The sequence below is a fragment of the Artemia sp. Qi Xiang Cuo genome, chromosome 14 (genome assembly GCF_049724085.1).
Source record: "Artemia sp. Qi Xiang Cuo chromosome 14, ASM4972408v1, whole genome shotgun sequence".
Taxonomy (NCBI): Eukaryota; Metazoa; Arthropoda; class Branchiopoda; order Anostraca; family Artemiidae; genus Artemia; species Artemia sp. Qi Xiang Cuo.
In genome coordinates, this window is record NC_142807.1 from 40,807,302 (window position 1) to 40,830,417 (window position 23,116).

The 23,116-nt window shown below is 35.8% G+C and overlaps 1 protein-coding gene across 3 annotated transcripts in view; it reads right to left on the bottom strand.

Moving 5' to 3' along the window:
* The window catches only part of LOC148944468 (solute carrier family 71 member 1), a 113,467-nt gene extending 91,556 nt beyond the window's left edge, over positions 1–21,911 (bottom strand). For all 3 annotated transcript variants that reach the window (XM_089100653.1, XM_089100652.1, XM_089100654.1), the window contains exons 1-2: positions 21,802–21,911; positions 5,184–5,342 (exon numbers count right to left, since the gene is read on the bottom strand). In XM_089100653.1, coding sequence (XP_088956779.1) covers positions 5,184–5,342; positions 21,802–21,891 — 249 coding nt within the window. In that variant the 5' untranslated portion in view covers positions 21,892–21,911. The remainder of the gene's footprint in view (positions 1–5,183; positions 5,343–21,801) is intronic.
* Positions 21,912–23,116: the final 1,205 nt, after the last annotated feature.

Below are 23,116 nucleotides of genomic sequence, written 5' to 3' on the forward strand. Positions count from 1 at the left end.
TTTTACTAATCGATCAGTTTCCAATGATGGAAGGGCTTCCATAGGTATTTTTTCCGAATAGAATGGTTCATCAATTGTGATCAGAGTTTCAGATGGAACCTCAATTTTTCGTGCGGAATGCCTTGCTCCCCAGAGAGCTCTGGATGTTATCCTGGAAGCTGGATCAGGTTCCTTTGTTATCTTCTGTGATTCTAAAAGTGTTCTTTCTGATCTCAAAAAGAGGCAAGAAAATATTATTCCATTCGTTGCTCGTCTACAGGAAAAGAATAAGAAAATCGAGTATTCCTAGGCTCTTCAACTGAAAATGGTTTGGGTTCCTTCTCACGTAATAATTAAGGGAAACAAAATTGCTGACAGTCTTGCTAAACAGGCTATTCACCACCTAATTACTCAGAAGGTCACACTTACTGTAAATGAATCTTGAAAGCTAGTAACTTCTGACGCAAATGTTTTTAGAATCAATTAAAACAGTATTGCAGCTGCAAATACATATGTTTGGCTTTTGCTGGGCAATGTATCTCCAATCACTTTATGCAACCAAATAGAAAACCAAAAAATAGCGTATTCTCTCTACAAAAACAGGAGAAAAAGCTAGTTTTACATTTATTTAAGTCTTTGAGGGCTCATTGGCCAAATTCGGAGAACTGATTCCACGGATGTAAAAGTGTACATTTAAGCTCATTAGGTTAGGAGTGTTGTGACAGAACTGAAAGATGCTTGATACTCTTAAAAGGCTTTAAACTAGTTTTCAACACTACCTTTTTTCCAGGCAATATGGATCGCAGAACCAGACGAAAACTTGATCTTTCGAAACCTTCTGACCTAAATGCAATTGACGAAATTTTGATGGAGAGTGACCCAGAGGAGGATCTTTCTTCTGCAGAATCGATGATTTCTGAGTTTGTTCCTTCCAGTAGTAGCACCGACAAAGAAGACTCTGTTGCTCTTGTTCTCAATCCTCCAAAGGTATACACAAGACTTCAGCCAGCTGAGGAAGCGGACTATGATGGCGAGACAATCCAGTCAGGGAGGGTTTTACAAATAGAAGAAATTCCTAGTGAAATTAATAATAATACAAGCCAACAAGAACAGAATGTGCCATCCAGTGGGTCAGGGAATGTTGTTGAAGACCCGGTGACAGATTCTTTGCCTGGCCAAGAAAGTGAAGTTACTGCGGAAAAAGCACATTCCGGACGAAAGCGTGGCCGAAGTGCGAAGTACATGAGACGGAGAGAACGGACGGAAAGTAAATACAAAGGCGAAGAATATGTGAGTGCCAAAAATATTGTTCACCCTGCTAGAAAACAGAATGAAGCTTTTAGAAGTTGCAGGCTGAGCTGTTCTGAAAAACTTGGTAGTGAAACGAAAGCCAGTATATTTGAATCGTACTGGGCTATAGGGGAAAAGAAACAGCAGCAGCAATTTCTTCTCAACTGCATGAACAGAACTCGACCAAAACGAGCCAGGAAAAGAAAAGATGATAGTAACAAGGAGCGCTATGCCTGGTACTATTATGTGACTGTTGAATCGGAGAGAGTTAAAATATGCAAGTCCTGTTTCATGTCTGTCTTTGCTCTAACCAAAGCAGAGCTTGCAACGGTTCAAGGAAAACATGGGAAGTTCTCTATTATTAGCACTCCTGAGAGACGCCAAGCTTTCAACAGATCAGTCCCGGCTGACATTGAGCTCATAAAGCAGCAAATTGAATCATTTCCTGCTTATAAATCCCACTATGGAAGGTCACAAACTTCCAGGAAATATCTTTCTTCTAATCTTAGCCTTCAGAAGATGTACGATCTTTACAAAGAATTTTCTGCAGAAAAGGGGCTGTCAGCAAAATCGGTTGCAATGTACAAGAAAGTTTTCTATCAAGAATACAATCTTGGATTTAAACCTCCTGTCAGGGAGTCCTGTGGAACGCGTGAGAAGCTTAAGCAACAGATTAATTGTGCTGATCCTGAAGATTCCAAAAGAGTCTTACAAGCTCAGCTGACAGCCCATGCCCTCAGCCCATGAGACAGCCTATAGATCAGCGTACGAGTCTAAACAGAAAGACAAAGAGGTTGTAAAGAACGACCATTCCACTCTGTTGTAGGTTTTTGATCTTCAGCAGTGTCTTCCTACGCCCTTTGTACAGACTAAAATAGCTTTCTACAAAAGGCAACTGTGGACCTACAACCTTACCATTCACGTAATAAGCAATTTGAAAGAGGAAAAGTCATACAATTACCTTTGGCACGAAGGAATGGGTGAGAAGGGAGCCTCTGAGGTAGTCTCTTGTCTGATTAAGCATATGAAGGCACTGCCGTCAAGAATAACACAGCTAGTCTTGTACTCGGACACATGTGGTTCTCAGAATCGAAATATGTATGTGACCAGAATGTTTTCGTATTACGTTTCTAAAATTGCTTCGGAGGATTTTGAATTGATAGATCAAAAGTTTCTCGAACCCGGAACCCAGACTCACCTCTAGTGCGACAGCGATCAAGCCAGGATTGAGAAGGTCAACAAGTATACAGACTTTGAAATCCGAGTTCCAGCTGACTGGATAAACTTAATACGTCTTGCAAGGGGAAAAATTCCCATGACCGCCACTGAGATGTCGAAGTCCGAAATGTTTGACTTTAACGAATTTTTCAGGAAAAGATGTGTCAAAAGAACAGTGGACACCGAAAATCAGCCATTCTCTTGGTTAGCTGTCCGTTGGTTGAGGTACGAAAAACAATTTGACATTATCAAGTTCAAAGCTTGTCTAGATGAAGATGCACCATTCAGAATAATGAATTTTAGAAAGAGAGGATCCCAGAAAATCCCATTTGCAGGTATGAAGACAAAGTATCCCAATGGGAAGACGATTTCCAAAGCGAAATACGACGACTTGATGTCACTTCTACCGTTTGTGCCTGAGGACTATCATGCCTTCTACAAAAATTTGCTTTATGGCAATACAGCAGTGGACTACCTCGAAAATGAAAATCAGGACGAATGAGCAAATATTCTCATGTTTCATGATTTTTTTTTACCATTTCTTACATAAACGAAGTTGACTTATCTTGAATTTGCAATTTGTTTTTTGAAAGATTTTGAGAAAATTCAATTCGCGAAAACCAGCTAAGTCCATTATCTCGAAATATACTCGATTTTAGCAAAATCTAATGGCAAATTTAAATTCGTCGATGTTTTTTTTTTGCATATATCATTTTTCCCCAGCAGTTTTCGTTCATATTCGGATTCAGGAGACGCTTTCAACCAGAAAAATTGCTCTCCTGTAAAATTTGGAAAATGTGACTTAGACGGTTTTTGCTTAACGCTAGTGAAATTACAAACCATGAGCGTTTTTTTGCGAAAATAAACAGAAAATTAAGGCTCCCCATACTTCTTTCAACTTGGTCAAAACTCTTTTAATTTGGACAATACTTGCTCTAAAAGAAACATAAAACCCTTACAGTCTCAGGGCAATCCCAAGGTTGGAAATGTGGCTGGTCTAAAGGCCATAAGATGGGTTGTCAACACACCAAATGACCTAAATCCCTTTGGGTGGTCAAGGTGACTCTTACAACCGAATATAAAACAACTGTGGTTAATTTAGATGGCCCATATTGGTATAGTTTACCATCTTGGAATTGTATCATCAAAGTATCAGAGCTATTTTAGGAGAAGGTTCCTTCACTCCAAAAAACCATCAACTAAAAAGTTTGACTTGTCTGTGGGTCTCCACCTTTAGATCACTCTGGGGCTGAACATAACAACTACCTGGCAGAAGATTAGCATTCAAAGTCATTTTTGGAGCCAATATGATCTGGATTTCCGAAGTACCCTTTTCATATGGGGTTTTAACACCCATCAGATTCATGAGACCTCCAGGTGGTAGCTTGCAAGGTCACATAGAGTTTGGAATGTCAAGCTGATGGATATATTTACCCTGTGTAATAAATTGAAGGGAATGACCCTCTCTCTAACATTGGATACTTTTGACTTTTTAAAATCCCTTAGTTTATTTAAATACTTAAGACCTTAATAGCACGTATACAATTTTTCAATTTATCTCCAACAAATCAAAAACAAGTTTTTACCATTTCTTGATTCAGGAATCCGAAACATCCAATACATGAAGAAAAAGGAGCAAGAAACATAATTGCCAAGTATATAAACAAGGAGGATTGGGGCTGGGACCATTTGAAATCTAATGATTTTTATCAATTTCGTATATTGTACCTCAATTTCTCTGTATACCGTTACATCTTGTTTATAGTCAATCCTATCCAGCCTATTGTTGCACTCTATTTCGAAAAATTAACCCCTCCTTCCCCTGAAAAATGTGTACATACTTGACTTATAGTTCCAACCCCATGACTGATTCTTGAGTGGACCAAACAATTAAATCTATCCTGTCAAGCTTTCTATGTTTAATTATTCTGTGGTAAATACCCAAAAACAAAATCTTACATACAATACACATATAGAAAGCATCCAGTCCATATTTCCATGAATAATTATAAATTAGAGAGAAAATACCTGGCAGACATAAACAAACAAGATTGCTTCTTGATCTTTCTTAAGTAATTCCCAGGGTATATATTCATTCTCCCAAGGAATACATGACCAGGGAATCATTATGGGAAACTGTGGAGCAAGACAATTATTGAATAGGAGCTTAGATTGAAGCATTACATTGTTATTGACAATTAGGGCGAGGGGTGTCAGGATCCTGTGAAAGGATCAAAGTAGTCATTAGGCACGGTTTTTGAAGTACTGGCTCCTTTCAAAAGAAGTGGCGTCAATGGGGGAACTTTCACCGTCCCCCCCCCCCCGAGATTTTGAAAAATACCTTTTTGGGAGTATTTTCACAGAAAAAATATCCTTTTCTTTGTATTCTTATTGCACAAAAATTTAAAAAAGAAACAACAAATTTGACACACTTCTAGATTTTACAAGTTATATTTTCCCCCTCCCTGAAATTTTTGAGGATCGACGCCACTGCCCAAATCCCATAATAGAAAACAGAGTTTGAACTGATTTTAATAGTTGTTTTAAAAAAAAGTTTAAGGATACTGTCCATGGCTTATTGTAACACAATATCATTCAAATAAAAAATTTTAGCAATAAGAACAATCAATTTTCCACTCCTTTATTTTCATATGGTTGTCAAATGTACATAAAAGATTATTAATAATCTAGCTTACCTTGATACCCATGATTAATCCATTCATTAAGAACGTTTGATTTGGAAAAGTCTTATCCAGGACTGTAATCATAGGTGTAGTCAAGAGGCCCCATGAAAAGAATTCTAAGAATACAACAACCAATGCATGATATAAACTAGGTTCTCCAAGTCCCGAATTCTAAAATGAAAAATGAATGGCTTGATTAAAGAATGTGAGTAAGTATAAAAAAGAAGCATTTCAAGATACTAAAAACCAACTGCACTAATTAATAAATGTGGCTAATAGCTGCAGCAAGGCACAGCTGCAGCATGTCCACCATGAACAGTGGATTAGCCAACAATCCTTACTCGTATACAGAAGGAGAGAATTCTCACCCCTCCTCCCAACACCTACATGAAGAGAAAGAGAGAACAAAGTTTACTAGAAAATCAGCAGATTATTTGATGTTAGTCTCTGTTTTGTCCATTTGTAAACACAGCAACATTAGGTCATGGACACCTAAATGAATAGACATATCAGTATTTGGGTCATAGCAAACCTTATAACAACCAATGAGAATCGCCATTAGTGAGAACCTATTAACCTATGGTGTTAATAGCATCATATACTTTGCTGAAAAGGATAATTGCATACAAATATATCTGTTTCTGCACATAAGGGGAGGCGGCGGCTTTTGCATTCTTTTGACATTGGTCCTAAGTACCCCCAACCTTAATTGCGGTAGGTGGATTTCCTATTCCTGTAAAACTAGCCCTAAAGTCCTAGTTTTAGGTCCTAGGGCCTAGAAGTAAAACTTCCCTTATGTACAAATACATATATAGCATTTCCAATGCTCCATTCAAAAGAAGTAAAATTGGAAACTTTTTACTGTAGCAGTCTAAGTACCCCCCCCCCTCTCTCTCTCTGTTTAAAATGTCTTAATACCTCTCCCCATACCCACCCACGAGGGGGGGGAATAAAGAGCTGAATGCATTTTTTATAGCCCCATCTAAAAAAAAGTTGCAAGACTCCTCCCCTCCAAAGGGCTGGACCTGCATGCGCCTATGCCACTAAATTTTGGCTGTATCAACTATGCCTCTGTCCTAGAGTTTCTTGCTTGGAAGATGAGGTTAAGAATATTGACATTAAATAATTAAGCAAAGTGAAAAATAGGCTAGGCATGAGGTGGTTACAAGCAGTTGGGAGCAACTGCAAACAACAGTATTTACTAAATTGGAAAAGAGTGCAGAATAGTTTCAAGACTATTTTCTTATGATAGTGTTTAGTCTAAAAAAAGGAATCTTGTACTGCAATTTCCTTCTCATGGTTGCAACAAAAGCTGCAACATAGCAAAAACCAAAACATGGCCCATAGTAACCAAGTGCTTAGCAATGTGTTTTTTTTAAACTGTCCAGTCAGAAAAAATTGTCATTTGTAGTTGATTCAGGAACGGTAAGTAGTATTTCAATTAATCTTAATCTTCAACGTCTCGCAATACATTGGGAGCATGAAAGAATTTTTCAGTAGTTTGTTTTGTTCTGTCATTCTTCCATTAAGTCAATACCCATATCAAACAGTTCATGGTAACAAACTGAAAGTAAGGAGCCAGTTGGCATAATCGTAACTAAAAATCTATAAAATGGAGTTTTGAAAAAAAGAAGAAGAAAAGATACGTCAAAAGAATTAACTATTTATGCTGATTCCAATTATATAAAATATATTAGGTATTAAAAGCCACAACCCTGAGAAAATTTGCCTGATTTTCAAAAAGGGAGGACACATCCCTGAAAAGTCAAGGAATCCCAACATAAGATTCAGCATATCAGATAACCCTATTGTAGAGGTTCCAAGCTTCCATATGCAAAAATGTAGAATTTTGTATTTTTTGGATGTATTTTTATGGGATTTGCATGTTTATTTGTTGTTGTTTTTTTCCAAGGGTGATTGTTTTGAACAAACAGTCCTAAAAGATTGGGGGAGTGCTCATGCGAACAGAAATTGAAAGTTCTAGGGTCCTTTTCAATTGAACAAAAAGATTGGAGGGCAAATAGCCCCCCTCCCACCTCTCTTTTCCCCCGAAGTGATCCAATCAAAATTTTGAGATAGCAATTGTGTTCAACATAACTGAAAGCTGCAATAAATATGCCTCTCAGGATTACATGACCCCCAACAGCCCCTAGAGAAAGTGCTGCAAGTTCTGACATTTGCTGATTGTTTACATGCATATGAGCTTTTTTGAGGGATGAACTTTCCTGGGGATATGTTACATGGGAGGAATTTGCCAGAATTCCTACACAGATTTATTTTTTAGTTGTCTTACTTTTTTCTTTTGTGACTCAATTTTACATGTGCATATGTTCTGGGGGCAATATAGCCCCACTCCCACCATTATTTCTTCCCCAAAGTCATCCAATCAAAATTTTGACAGAGTCATTTTGTTCAACATAGTTGAAAGGTCCAATATCCATGCCTCTGGGGATAAAACCACCCCCTACAACTCCCAGGGAAAGGGCTGCAAGTTATGACATTTGCTGATTGTTTACGTAGTGTTTGTTATTGCAATGTATACGGACATTTTCTTGGAAGGGGAGAGGAAATTTTCCATGGGGAGAATTTTGTATGGGGAGGGAAGTTTCGGGAATGAGCTTTCATGGGGAAATGTTACACAGGAGGATTTACCAGAATTTCTATACAGTTTGTTTTATTTGTCTTACTTTTTCTTTGGTGACTCAATTTTACATGTGCAGATGTTTTGTGGGCATTGTCTGGGGGAAATTTTCAGCGGATTGGAATTGTCTGGGATTTTTCTGTGAAGGAGGGAAGGGGAGATTTTATGTGGAAGAAATTCTGGGATTTTTCACAGGAGAAATAAAGGAGACAATTCTCCAGGGATATTTCCAGCATAATTTGAAAAACGACCAGAAATTAAATAAAAAAGCGACTATTTTTTAAATGAAAGCAGGCCAAGGAGAATTTTCTAGGCAGAATTACCTATTGAAAATTTTTCGAGGGAATTTTTTTTTTAGCAACGATGGAATTGTCTGGGGGATTTTATGCAGAAAGAACTTTCCATCGAGGAATTTTTCGAGGGGGGGGGGCCCATGTAGGGGTGAAGAGGATTTTCTAGCATTATTTCAAAAACGACAAGAAAATAAATTAAAAAAACGACAAGTGTTTTCAACTTAAAATATGGCGCAACATTAAAACTTAAAACAAAAATAAATTGTTCTGTATATGAGGGGAGGTGGCCCCTCCTCAATACCTTGCTCTTTGCGCAATAGTTGGACTTTTTGTCCCAATTCTTTCACAATGACTGCTGAAACACAACAGCCGTTCAACTAGAATAAGAAGCTTTTTCAAAGTAATAAAAACCTGTAACATGAAGAAGAAGGTATTGAGGAGGGGGCAGCTCCCCTGATATATGGAACAATTTGTGTCTGTTTTAATATTGTTCCTTACTTTCAGTTGAAAAAACTTTTTTTTTATTTATTTAATATGGTACAAGGAAGAAACAGGTCAAAGCAAGAAGATTGACAATAAAATTTAGTAAAAATATTAAAAGGTATTTCTTTGCAAATGTTTGTTGATTTGATATTAAATAAAAAAAAAACACAAGTCTTTTCAACTGAAAGTGGGGAGCAACATTAAAGCAAACAAATTATTCCAAATAAGAGGGGGGCTTCCCCTTGCTTGCAAGCTAAGTTTTTATTGCATTAAAAAAAGCTTCTTATCATAGGCAGCGCAAAAGCGCTGACTAAGTAAAGAACTATGTTGGCACAATGTACTTTTTTTGTTTTGTTGTTTTTTTCTGACCAGGGCCCTTCGTATAGAAGTTGTCATAGAAACTTCGAAAGAGGCTCACTCAATTGGAAATTGAAAGTTCTAGCGCCCTATTTAAGTCAAAAGTGATTGGAGGACAACCAGCCCCCTCCCCCTCAAGTCCATCGTTTCAAATGCATCCAATCAAAATTTTGAGACAGTCATTTTGTTCAACATAGTTGAAAGATCTAGTAATTATGCCTTTGGGGATAACTATTCCCCATAGCCATCAGGGCAAGGGCTATAAGTTATACTAGTTCCCCATTATTAACATATAAGGTTTTTACGGAAGGGCTGGTCATATAAACTTTAGAGGAGGCTCATTTGATTGGAAATTAAAAATTCTAGTCCCCTTTTAAGAGTCAAAAGTGATGGAGGGCAACTAATCCCCTCCCTAAAGCCTTCTTTTCCCCAAACACATCTGACTGAAACTGTGAGATAGTCATTCTGTTAAAAATAATTCAAAGAACATACAACACTTGCTCGAGGGTCGATAAAAGCCATTGGAAATTCTAGTGACCTTTTTAAGAGTCAAAAGTGATTGGAAGGCAACTACACACCCCTCCCCCCACCCCAAACTCATCATTTCCCGAAACACATTCAATCAAAATTTTGAGACAGCTATTTTGTTTAGCATTGTTGTAAGGTCCAGTAATTATGCCTTTTGGGATACCAAATGCCCTACAGCCATCAGAGCAAGGGCTGTAAGTTAGGCAATTCGTTCAGTGTTTACATATGGTATATGTTATTGAGAAAGGTGGACATATTTGACTTTTACTTTCCAAAAAGATGAAGGGCATTCAGGTAAGCCTTTCAGAAAATGTTGAGGGGAGTGTTGAACTGAATCAATTGCACATTATGTGCATACAGGTTGTCAAAAGGGTGTAACTCAGGAATGACTAAGTATATTAATTGCTGATACTGGCATATCAGCAATATTTTTGGAATTGCATAGAAGAAACTTCTGCAGCATAATGAGTGGGATGTTCAACTGACCAAAAGGCACTGTGTGCCTGTTACTACTCCTAATAATACTTCTGCTACTATTGCTGCTGCTACTACTACTACTAATACAACAATATTACTGCTACTACTGTTCCTGCTACTACCACTACTGCTATCATACTAGTACGATTAAGGCTATGCATATGAAGGTGAAAATTTGCCCGAATATTTAGTAGGAATTTGAACTAAATCAAAACACACTATGTGCATGCAGATGGTCAAAAAGGCATATCTCAAGAATGGATTTGGGTATTAAGTTGGAACTTTCAGAGAATACCTAAAGGTGAAGAGCAACTGACAAAAAGTAATATGTGCATGCCACTACCAACACTACTACTACTGCTACGCCTACTTTTACTACTAATACTACTATTAAACTGCTCCAACTACTACTTCAATTGAAACAACTTGTAAGGCTTGGAGTATTAAGATGAAAAGGGCATCAAAAGGGGATCAATAAGGCAGTTCATCAATATTATTTGGAACAGCTTACAAAATCAAGGTGAAACTTCAAGGGCATCATGAGGGGGATGTTCAAATGACCAAAAGGCAACATGTATATGCTACTACTGTTATTAATAATGCTGCTACTACTGTATTGAACTATTTTGAAACAGACTATGCCCACACAGGTTGTCGAGAGGAAATATCAGCAATGCTTTAGGAAGGGTTGATGGTAATAAATTGGAACTTTCATCATGTGCTGAAGGGGATGTTGAAGAAAAGCAAAGGTAATATATGCATACTACTATTACTACTTAGCCCATAATTTTTCAAACCCTTCCAATTAAAATTTTGAGACAGCCATTTTGTTCAGCATAGTTGAACAGTCCAGTAACTATGTATCTAGGGATATTGGGTATGTCAACCTCCCACAGTTACACAATTAGCCCATTATACTTTAAAACTAAATCAAAAAGCACTGTGTGTATGCTGGTTGCCAATTAGAAGTCTCAGTGATATCCCAAGAATGCCTGAGGATATTACTTTTGGGACTACTACTATTATCACTTTTACTCTTACAATTGGACTAAATCAAAAGAGTGTAAGTGTATCCAGGTTGTCAAAGAGCATAGATACAATTTTTTTGGAATGGAATAAAATTTTATTTTTCAGGTCAACTAGAGGAGGAATAAATTAAACAATACTATTTGTGTTAAGATTTTAATAAGGGTGTATGTTGTTAAAAATTGTAGAAAAGTTTCTCCAACATATAAATAGCAAGCCAAAGTATGGATTCTTACAGAAAAAAAAAGAAAAAGAAAAAAGACACAAATAAAAATGAATGTGCATTGTCAGTTTATACATAGGCTGATTTTTATTCCTTGAAGTCTTGATAGTTTTTTGATTTATTAAGGTTAAAAAAGTGAAAACATTTCAAATACATTTTTGTTTCACTACAATGCAAATCATGTTCTGGTCTTGAGAAGGCATGGGAGTTGTCAGCTCACTCTTGCTAATTTCTGCTTGTTTTAAGTTTAACTTTGTCATTTATTGTAATTTCTCTTGTTTTGGGTTTCATTTATTTATCAATGGTGATTTGTGGTAGTTTTATGCTTGATAAATTATTTGATTTTATTTCTGCTCATTTTTGGTTAAATTGGGTTCTTTACTTTTCTCTAAAAAACATATTTTGTGGAAAAATTCTTTAAAATTAATTCCAATTAAATAGCTCTTGTGTTTCAGTTTCAGGAGCCATTCTTAAAGGATTAGGCCAAAAAGGCAAACTTTATTGTAAAGAGCAATGGCTGAGGAAGGGGCAGCTCCCATCATGTACAGAATAATTTCTGTTGGTTTTAAGTTTTAATGCTGTTCTTTAACTTCAGTTGAAAAAATGATTTCTGATTTTTTCCAATCATGCCAGGAATCTGCTTCCCCTCTCTGTGAAAAATTTCCCTGGAAATTCCCTCCCCATCAAAAATTCCATATATAGAAAATTCACTCCTGCTCCAACACCCCCCCCCAAGAATTATGATTAGGTAATGATCAATCCAGTCTTATCTATTAATGACAATTGATTTTTTTTTTTTTTTTTTGCAGTCTAGCCCTTCCAGACCAAATTCCTGGGTATGGCCTTGACTATAACTACTCCAACTACTACTTCTATTGCAACTACTACTAATGTTAAGAGTATTAAGTATTATTTCAGGATGTATTGAGCATGACGTTCAGCTAAATTAAAACACATTATGGATTTACAGGTTATCAAAAGGGCATATTGGCAATATCATAGCAATTGCTATTTATATTAATTTGAAACATGTTGTTTGGTACAACTGACCAAACAACATGTTAATACTACTGCTGCTACTATTGCTATTTCTGTTAATACCACAACTAGTCCTACAAGTACTCCTTCTATTACTACTGTGACTAGACCCAAGCGCCACGCCGGTGCATCAACTGAACACCACCAACGAGAGGCCTGGTTGACTCCCGCCAAAGTGTCGCAACGCTGCCGGCACCCACCAACGGCAGAAACGGCCGCGTTTGGCTGACTTTCAATTAATTTTGAGGCAATTCTTTATTGCATCAACTGCAAAGTCAGAGCTTTGCTTTTCTTGTATGGTTAACTGTTTCAATTTTTCTGATTAGAAATCAAGCAGGGCTTGCTCTATCCTCGAATTTTCGGTGATTTTCCCAAAAAATCTATGTGTCACCCTGAAAAAAATTTGGTTCCCCAAATCCCCAAAAATCACCCAATCACAGTGCAAATCCTAGTGATTTATCACTAGTGACTATCCCTGCCAAATATTACTTTACATGCCATAATTCTTCAATACTCTCCTGTTTGTAAATTTTCGTCTCTTGTGTTACTTTACATAAAAACCAGACCGATACAATTGCAAATTAGCAATATACATGGTTCATCATATGTTGACAAAAGTATCATCTTTATGAAATGAGATTAAACCATTTCGAATGCAGTTTCCCATTTGCTATAAGATTCTTGCATCATTTGTAGTGAAGAATTTTGTTTTTAAGTTGAATGGAATGCATACACTATAATGGGTTCAGTTGGATTTTGAAATTGATAGTCTACAGATTGTTGCAACAGCTGAATCATAAGTTTGCAGAATTTTGTTTTCTTTTGCTATTTTTAGATACATTTTCTTAATGTTTAATACACAATTTTTGAACACCTGATAGATTAAAGAAAATACAATATCATTTCTGAAAAAATTCCCCCCCCCAAAAAAAGAAAAACCTTCTATTGAGACAAAATTTAGCTATGGACCATGTACAAGGTTGGGGAATTGAAGATTGAAATGGAAGTGACCCCAAAAACATAATTCATAAAAAAAACTGTATATTATTGCCTATTGGGGGGGGGATAGGGTCTATTATTTTCAAATGATAATACCTCTGTTTTTTTTTTAATTGAAAGCAGGGATGTCAAAGATAATTATTTTTTCATTTAAAGCAGAGATGGAAAAAAATGATATTGAATTCCCTGGGTAACTATAGGAATATTTTGATAGACCCAGGGCCCCCCACTGGGACTTGCTCATTGTCTCGGGTATTTTTGGATTTCTCATAGGCTACTGGCCTAATTTGGCTTTTGTGTGTGCTCCCTTTTAATTAGATTCCTAGTATCTTATTGAATGGCATGGCAAATCTATGACCCAGTTTTTCAGTAACTTGAGGTATATCTGAATAATTTTGACATTTATGTTGTTCAACCTTTATAATTTTTAAATGATAATACCTCAAATTTCTTTTTATTGAAAGCAGGGAGGCCAAAAAGTTAATTATTTTTTTTTAATTTAAAGCAGAGTGTATCCTATCAAAAAGGTATCCAGAGCAGGGGGGGGGGATTGTTAGGGAATTGTCATATTTAGACAATAATACCTCGAATTTTTTTTTGTAAGCAGGGATGCCAAAGTTATTTTTTTTTATTTTAAAGCGGAGACGGTATCCTATCAAGGCAGTATCCAAAGGGGGAGGGGTAGGGGGCTTTCATTTTTAAATGAAAATACCTCTATTTTTTATTGAAGGCATGGATGCCAAAAAGATATTTATTTTCTCAATTTAAAGCAGAGGGTATCCTATCAAGGCGGTATCCAGAGAGAGGAGGGTAGGGGGCTATCTTTTTAAATGATAATACATTGAATTTTTTTTAATTGAAAGCAGGGATGCCAAAAAGTTAATTTTTTTTTTAATTTAAAGCAAAGACAGAAGAAAATGATATCAAATTCCCTGGGAAACCATAGAAATATTTTTATAGACCTTGGGTCCCCCATTGGGACTTGTTCAATGTCTTGGGTATTTTTGGATTTCTTACACATCTGAAATTGGGATGAATCCTGTTCCCACTTTTGGATAATAATCACAATAAAACAGAAAGAACCTTTTTTCATTGTCATTGGAGAAATTCCAAATTGCAGCTTCAACTTGAAAGTTGTGCTTTTTTTATGCAATTGGAAGTTCTTCTAATATAAGGTATTTACAAGCTATTTACAAGTGAGAATTAAAATTTTTATTAAAGTGTTGTTTTTTTTTCATTGTAATTGAAGTGTTTCACCATCATGTATTTTCAATTTGATAAATTTACTCCTTTTAGATTCAGTTTATAATTTAATTGATATTAGATATTTATGAGTTTATAATTTAGAATGAATCCTCAAAAGAAAAAAATGAATAATATAGATAACCAATAGAATAATAGAGCAGCCAAAAGCAACCCAAAAAAGCAGCAGTTCAGCATTAGCCTACATGACATATATTCTATAAGGAAGCCAAAAAAAACTTTAAAATACTTTTTTTGTTTTTTAATTGTTATTAAAAACCAGTGTTTAAGACAAGGAAGGTTTTTTAGGAATCCAAAAGAGAAAAAAAATAATCAATATTAAAGTCACCCATTTCAACTGGTTTAGTTGCAACAAAACAGATATAAGCAAAGAGCATTATGAAAAAATTAAGCTTCTAAGTTCAAACTTCTATTCAAAGTTTTTACCCAGACAATTGACGAATTTTGCAATACAGTATTTGAAATTTTGTATGCAGTAATGCTTGATGAAAAAAAATACTAATTTTGATAATTATTTATGTTAAGAATCATTGCTAATAGATACTTCAACTATTATGCAAGGGTTGTGAAATGCCACAGCTATTTTCTTTCTACCAGAATTCCATTTCTCTTCATGAATAACAAAGAAGACCAGCGCCCAGCCAGTGACTTGTGAAGTTTTCAACTCATGAATAGACCCCTATCTGTTGTAAATTCAAGCTGGGATTTGAGAAAGACTGATGAAAACATTAATGTTTGCAGTCAACATTGATTGCGCCGGCAGCACTGCCGACTTCTCACTGGCGGCAGAGCAAAAAAATCATTGGTGGTGCTCTGCTGCTGCTATTTTTGGCCCCGCCGCCACCGGCTTTCCCTTATTGGCGCGGCGCCGGGGTCTAACTGTGACTACTATTACAACTCTGGCTAAATGTATGAAGATGAAATTTTTAGGGAATATTAAGGGGAAGATGAACTGAATCACAAAACACCATCTGGCTGTAGGTTGTCAAAAGGGCACATCAAAAGGGCAATATCGTAGGAACAACCTGGTGTTTGAAGTTGATACAGGGCTTGTTGTGGGGGATGTTGGACTAACCAAGAAGCAATATTTATATCCTACAGCTAATACCACTGCTACTACTGCTACCAAAGCTGAAGATGAAAATTTTTGGGAATATTAGAACATATGAAGCTAAGATAAGAAAGGAAATAATAAATGAAAATTAAAAAAAAAAGGGTGAGAAAACAATGATTTTGTCAGCCAGTGGCAAAACATGAAGACAAAGAACAAGCAAATATTTTGACAAAGACCTTGCCAAGTCGTCCTCAGTGCTAAACAGAAAAGAAAAACAAAAAATAAAGAAAAAAACAACAAACAATGTTGAACTAAATCAAAACACACTATCCATATACAGGTTGTCAAGAGGACACATCAGCAATACCTCAGGAATGGTTTGTAATATTAAGCTGAATTTTTCAGTATGTGTTGAGGGGGATGTAAAAAAACAAAAACAAAAGGTGCTATGTTGTATGCTGCTAGTAATGTTACTGCTACTACTACAACTAATGCTATTACTGAAGCTAAGGGTATCAAGATCAAGGTGAAAATTTCACTGAGTGTTTTAGTGGATGTTGACCTAAATCTGTGCAGCCTATTATGAAGAAAGATTTACTTTCTTAATGTATTTCCTTCTCAACAACCAGTAAACTAGACTTATATCTATTTCTCTATTGTATTTGTAACAAGACAAGTCTATAGCTTACTCTGTTTAGTTTGAAATAAATAAATTGAATCAACAGTGATGAAAAAAAAACCCACAAAAACAAGATTGATGGGTGGCATAATGTATGGAATAAATTTTGTCCATATATTTGCACATGAGGGGGGAGGGGGTAAATTATAGTAGAGCTGCATTATAAATATGAGTGTAAGTGCAAGGTTAGTCCAGTAGATAAGGGAATATATTAAGAAAACAATTCTTACTTCTTAATATGCAGAATAATCCTAGTTAACATATTTCACAGTGGGAGAACCTTTACCTTCACTATTTTCCTTGTATTTCCAGTTTTTCTATCACATTTTAAAATAGTTGTGTGTATTCTCTAAGCCTTGAAAAGCATTCATAAACAAACACACAACTGCCATCTAACTTATCTAACCTAACCTAACCTAATTTATCAGTATTTGGCTATTAATTTTTTTTATAGATGGCACTGGTGGTGTTTAACTATAAATATATATTATTTGAAAATGGAAAATCTACTTGAATCCATGTTTATTTTTCAGAATTTTGTTTAAAAAGATTGTACAACAGTGGAAAAAGTGAATATAAAGGTTCTCCCCTGCAAAATATGTTAACTAGGATTATTTTGCATATTATGAAGTAAGAATTGTTTTCTTAACATAACCTTAAATTGCAGCCAGGAGCAATCTAAAGATTACCCCTTGCTCCAGAATGATGACTTGCACTGTATTCTAAGTTCTTTAGTGACCAGGTGCTGTTGCATGATCCCTAGCATCCCAACTGAGTTTACATTCTCTGGAGGACCCCTCAGCCAGCCTTTGTTTGAAAACATCAACAGATTCAGCAAAAAGTGTTTCATTAGATAGTTTGTTCCAACTGTTGACATTTTGTGATGAAAAGAATTGAGTGTGGACTCTAGATATGGTAGACTGCTTGACAAGTTTCAGGTGATGACCTCTAGTTCTTGAGTTGGGACTATAAGTTAATGAGCCATCATTAACTTATAGGCTAAAATGGCATCCCCTCTATTTCTCCTGTAAACAAGTGTAGGAAGATTCAGCTTCTGGTAGGTCTTGTTCTGGGTAGGAAAGCTCCCCCATGCCAGATATCACTTTGATGGCATGTCTCTGCACATCTTTAAGAACTTTATGTCTCTTTTTGAAAAAAGAGGAGGCAAGAGACATTCCAACTTCAAGTGTAAGATGCACAAGTCCCTTATATAGAAGACTGATGACTTAAGGGGAACAAGTGGAAAGAGTAAATTTAATCAGTCCCATAGTTAAACTAGCACCAGCAACATATCTCTTAGCATGAGTGCTGAATTTCAGTTCATTGTCAATAGTAACACCAAGATCTTGCTCATTGTTTACAGAGGAGAGTTGGTGGCCTAAGGAAAAATAAGAGCAACAAGGATTCAGTTTGCCAAAGTGAATTATATGGCCCTTGGCAACATTGAATTCAAGAAGCCAAGCCTCAGCCCATTGACCCAGCAGTTGAAGATTATTTTGTAGAAGGGCATGATCTTCACAGGACAAGGTTGGCCCAAGAATCTTTGGGTCATCTGAATGGAGCTCATTTACTGTTTATAATAGATGGAGCATTATTGATGAAGATATTAAATAGTATTGGACACAAAACACTTCCCAGAGGAACTCCACTTAAAACATGTGCAGAGGCAGAAAGACTATGATTACCAGAGTAATTAAATAATTGAACACATTGAGATTGCAAATAGAGAAAATCAAGGATTTAGAGCACAGATTTCTCTTTAAGTTTGACTGTAAATAATGTAATTGCAAGTTGTTTGTGACAAAACTTTGTCAAAGGATTTAGAAAAGTCAAGCAGAATCATGTCAGCAGGCACCCTGTATCAAGCAACTTGGTGATGTGATCATACAATTCAAGGAGATTGGTGTCAACAGATCTTCCTGAACAAAAGCCATGTTGTCAACTGTGAAAAACACTATTTGCTTCAAGATGTTTAACAACTGCAGAACTGATTATTCTTTCAAGCTTAACAACTGCTGATGTCATGCTAATGGGTCAATAATTTTCAGCAGGGTCCTTTCTACCTTTTTTAAATATAGGAATGATATGTGCAGTTTTCCAATCCAGAGGTAGCCTGGACAGATTTAATAATAACTTGAACAGCAGGGAAGAGGTTGACAAAAAACCTCCACACAGTAACATGAATGTCACTGTATGACATTCATGTAGGATACATGGGTGATTGCTGTCTGGACCAGCAGTTTTATCCAGTTTGAGGGATTTAAGTTCCTTTAGAACTATTGTATCAGTAATCAGAATTGGTTCCATCTTAAGTGATACATCATGGAAAGGAGGTGGGGGATAAACAATACTGGAATTGGAGGAAAAAACAGATGAGAATTGTTTGTTGAAAATTTCAACTTTCAGTCAGGATCAGCAACTGATTGACTATTGTGCAGGATATCTGGAGCTGTGCATCTACTGCTACACTTTTGAGTGGCATAACACCAGAAAAATTTAGGGTTATCCTTAATATCCTCAGCCTATTTTTCCTTTATTTGGTTGGTTGCCTGATTATGAAAAGATTTGAAGACTTGATAATTTTCTGTGGTCTTATTTTTTCTATAGCAATTCTATGCTTGGTGTTTTTGTTGATTAGCTCATTTATTTTGGTAATTAAAAAGGTAGACTTTTTGCCTGAAAAATTCTGGTGCAAGACTTTTCAACATGCAGAATTTCCATTTTCACATTTGATCAACTCTCATCAATATTAAGCTATTTCCAGTTGACATTGGAAAGTCTTTCAGAGACTAGTTTATAATTTCTACTTAAATAGCAGGAATTGCATTTTCAAAACTAAACAGAGAGAAAAAAAAACTGAAAATTAAGGTTTTGTGAAAATTCCAATAGGTATATTACCTGTCAAGTAGGCAAATTTCTAAGACTTAAAAATCAGGAGAGAGTTTATAAAATAGCTTGGCAATACCTTCCCAGAGTATGTTTTGGGCCCTGGATTCATTGTTGAAAGTTTTATTTTCCTAACCTAACCCCTTTCCAAGATAGCAATAAGTAGCTAAACTAAAATTTTACCAAAACAAAAGAAATATCAGCATCAGACAGGGAAACATTATTATAATCACTACTAGACAGTTGACAGACTAAATTTGGTGGTGCAAGTCCATAATCATTTAAAACGTTTACAGGGGTAGGAGGCATAGGCTAGACGTTGGAGTGGTTAGGGAGATGGCTTCAACTGGCACATAGTGGACTAACCCTGTACTTATACCAAATGTGTAAGCTATAAATTTTTTTTACATATTATGAAGCAAGAATTGTTTTCTTAACATGTTTCCTTCTCAATAGCCTCTACTCTAGACCTTTACCATACATAACAGGAATTGTAATTTCAAAAGTAAAGCTGATGAAAGAGATAGAAAAATCAGTAAATTTCTAGTGGGTCATATAATTTATCTAAGATGAAAGTGAAAACATCATTTGATGCCTTTTCTTATGCTCTTTCATAATTCAATAATTGCTTCAGGGACTAATTGCATCTTGAGCCATTAAAGGAGCCCTGAAAGTCTTTTATATGAATTATGAAAGAGCATAAAAAAGCATCAAATGATGTTTTTACTTTCATCCTAGCTAAATTATATGGCCCACTGCAAATTTACTAGACTTTACCCCCCCCCCCTTATCCCCCTAATGTGCAAATATATACCCTGAATTGTTGACAGCAAAGTTTAAAATTGAAAAATTCAGTACTGTTTTTGTCAATGGCATTCAAAAACTTGAAACAGTAGGAACACAGTTTATATTTGAGTTGCCTAATAAATGAGGTTTGAATTGTTATAAATAAGTATTTTTGGAATATGTTACTCTTGAACAACTTATTTATAAACTAGAAATATGTTTTTAATCACTTTAATAACTTAACTAGTGTTGATAACTTCTTTGTGTGGTTACAAAAATTAAATACCTTTAGGGCCCTTTTCAGGGCTCAAGATGCAATTAACTCCAGAAGCAATTATTGAAGTATGAAAGAGTGTAAAAAAGGCATCAAATGACATTTTTCCGTTCATCTGAACTAAATTATATGATCTACTAGGTATTTACTAAAAAATCAAATTTATGGTAGTGTTGGTAAATATCTAGGTGGTGCAATAACTTAGCTAGGAGGAAAGTGAAAACATCATTTGAAACCTTTCTTTTTGCTCTTTCATAATTCAAAAATTGCTTCTGAGGCTATTTGAATTTTGAGACCTTAAAGGGGCCCCAAAGGTATTTTATATGAATAATGAAAGAGCATAAAAAACATCAAATGATGTTTGCACTTTCATCCTAGTTAAATTATATGGCCAACTGCAAATTTATCATGAAATTTACCCCTCCCCCCCCCCCCGAAGGTGTAAATAGCCTATATACCCTGAATTGTTGACAGCAAAGTTTAAAATCAGAAAATGCAGTGCTATTTTTGTCAACAGCATTTGAAAACCTTTGGGACCCCTTTAAGGGCTGAAGATGCAACTAGCCCAAGAAGCAATTCTTGAATTACAAAAGGGTAATTTTTTTACCAAATCCTATTATTGAGTTTCAAATAAAGTGAATATACTAGGCCTATTTGATGCCTTTTTTTATGCTGATTACGAATATAACAATCATTTTGGTAAATATTTACCAAATCATATTATTCAGTAGCAACTAAAGTGAATATACCATTTGATGCCTTTTTCATGCTGATTATGAATATAATAATCATTTCTATTGGAAATGAATTTAAGCCCCCCCCCCTATATATGCCAATTCAGGGTATATATTTCTACATTAGGGGGGGTGGGGACAAATTTTATTTCTGATGTAAATGGGAGGTAAGTTTAAACTCTACCCCCCCCCCCTTAATGTAGAAATATATACCCTGAATTGGCAAATATAGGGGGGGGCTAAAATTCATTTCCAATAGAAATTATTATTATATTCGTAATCAGCATAAAAAGGGCATTGAATGGTATATTCACTTTAGTTGTTACTCAATAATATGATGCTTATTTTAAGCCTAGCCTAGGAGTCCAGCTGGACATAAGGAAACATATTAAGAAAACAATTCCTACTCCATAATAAGCAGAATAATCCTAGTTGACACATTTTACAGGGGGAGATCCTTTATCTTCACTTCTTTCCTTTTTTTCCAGTTTTTCTAAGAAATTAATGGATTTTCTAGAACCTATAGGCTAGGCTATATTCACAGTATATATACCCCCACCCCCCTAATGTGCAAATATATACCTATAATTGCATCCTCAATCTAAATATAACATCCATTTGCATCACAAATGACATTTACTCCCATATTAGCCATGTGGTGGATGTCCAGGCTAAGCCTAGGCCCATGTATAGAACTGTAATCTATGAATTCTTCTAAGGGCTAGAAATGAGAAAAGGGAGAGATAGCAGCTTTGAGATAGACAACCTATAATTTACTGAAAATAATCCAAATTTACCAATTTGGGCACTCTCCACTCTAGGCTATTGCTAAAAAAAAATATTTCACAGGCTAATAAAACTGATAAAATTAGCAAGATCAGGAACATACTGTCATTATTTTCTCTTTCATTCCCAACTTCCTATTCCTAACAACTAATCCGTTGGTAGTCTTTCTCAGGCCACGGAACGAACTAGGCATTTCCAAAAACAGATCCACTTTCCAACCATTATAATTCCAAGGTTTTTGATAATGAAAATGAGGCAAAAGCGCTATCTACTATTTTCTTTGAATAAAAACATTAGAGGGCTCTAAATATCTGCTCCACCCTCTTGCAGAGGGGATTTCAAAAGATCATGGATTCCCGTACAGACCAGTTTCATGGGCCCTGTGAAACTACAGGTGTGACATGCAGAAGAGGGATTTGGGTAAATGTTAATTACGAATAAAGTGAAAATACCACTTGATGCCTATTTTTGTGCTCTTTACGAATACAATAATCGCTTCTATCGCAAATTCAAATTTACCCTCCCCCACCCTCCTAATGGGCCAATGTATACCCTGAATTGTAACCAGACAAAGAAGTTATCAACACTATTTAAGTTATTGAAAAGTGGTTAAAAATATATCGCCAGTTTACAAATAAGTTGTTCAAGATGAACATATTCCAGAAATACTTATTTATAACAACTCAAGCCTCATTTAATAGGCAACTCAAATAAAAGAAATCTTCCTACTGTTTCAAGTTTTTGGATGCCGTCAACAAAAATAGCGCTGAATTTTGCTATTCAAAACTTTTCCGTTGACAATTCATAGTATATTCCAATTCAGGGTATATTTTTGCACATTAGGGGGGGGGGGGGTGGGCGTGGGTAAATTTGAATGTGCGATAGAAGCGATTATTATATTCGTAAAGAGAATAAAAAAGGCTTTGCATGGTATGTTCACTTTATTCGTAAGTCAATAATATGAACTGCGGAAAATTTACCGGGATTTTACCTTAATTATGAAATTTTAACTCCCATAAACCTTGATCGATGTTAACAAATTCAGTGGTTTTACTGACCGAAGCATTCGTTGCAACAGCTAGTAAAATTAACTAGCCAGCTGGCTAAACCCGGTGCTTATGTTAATTCAACAATTTATAAATGTCATATACATCTAACAATATACGAAGATTGATAAACCGATAACACTATGCAAGCCAACTATAAGAGGCTGCAGCACAGCACAAATATTAAACAGTAGCGAAAATTTCGTTCGGAAATGGGACACATCACAGCGCACGCTTTGGTAAGTTACCAAAGCGTCAATGCGATAGCTTCAGTTGCTACCAGGGTTGCCAACTTGCACACTTTTCGTGTGAAATGCACTCTTTTTTCATTGCACCCTTTCACTCCACGGACCAGATTTGAACTCTTTTTCC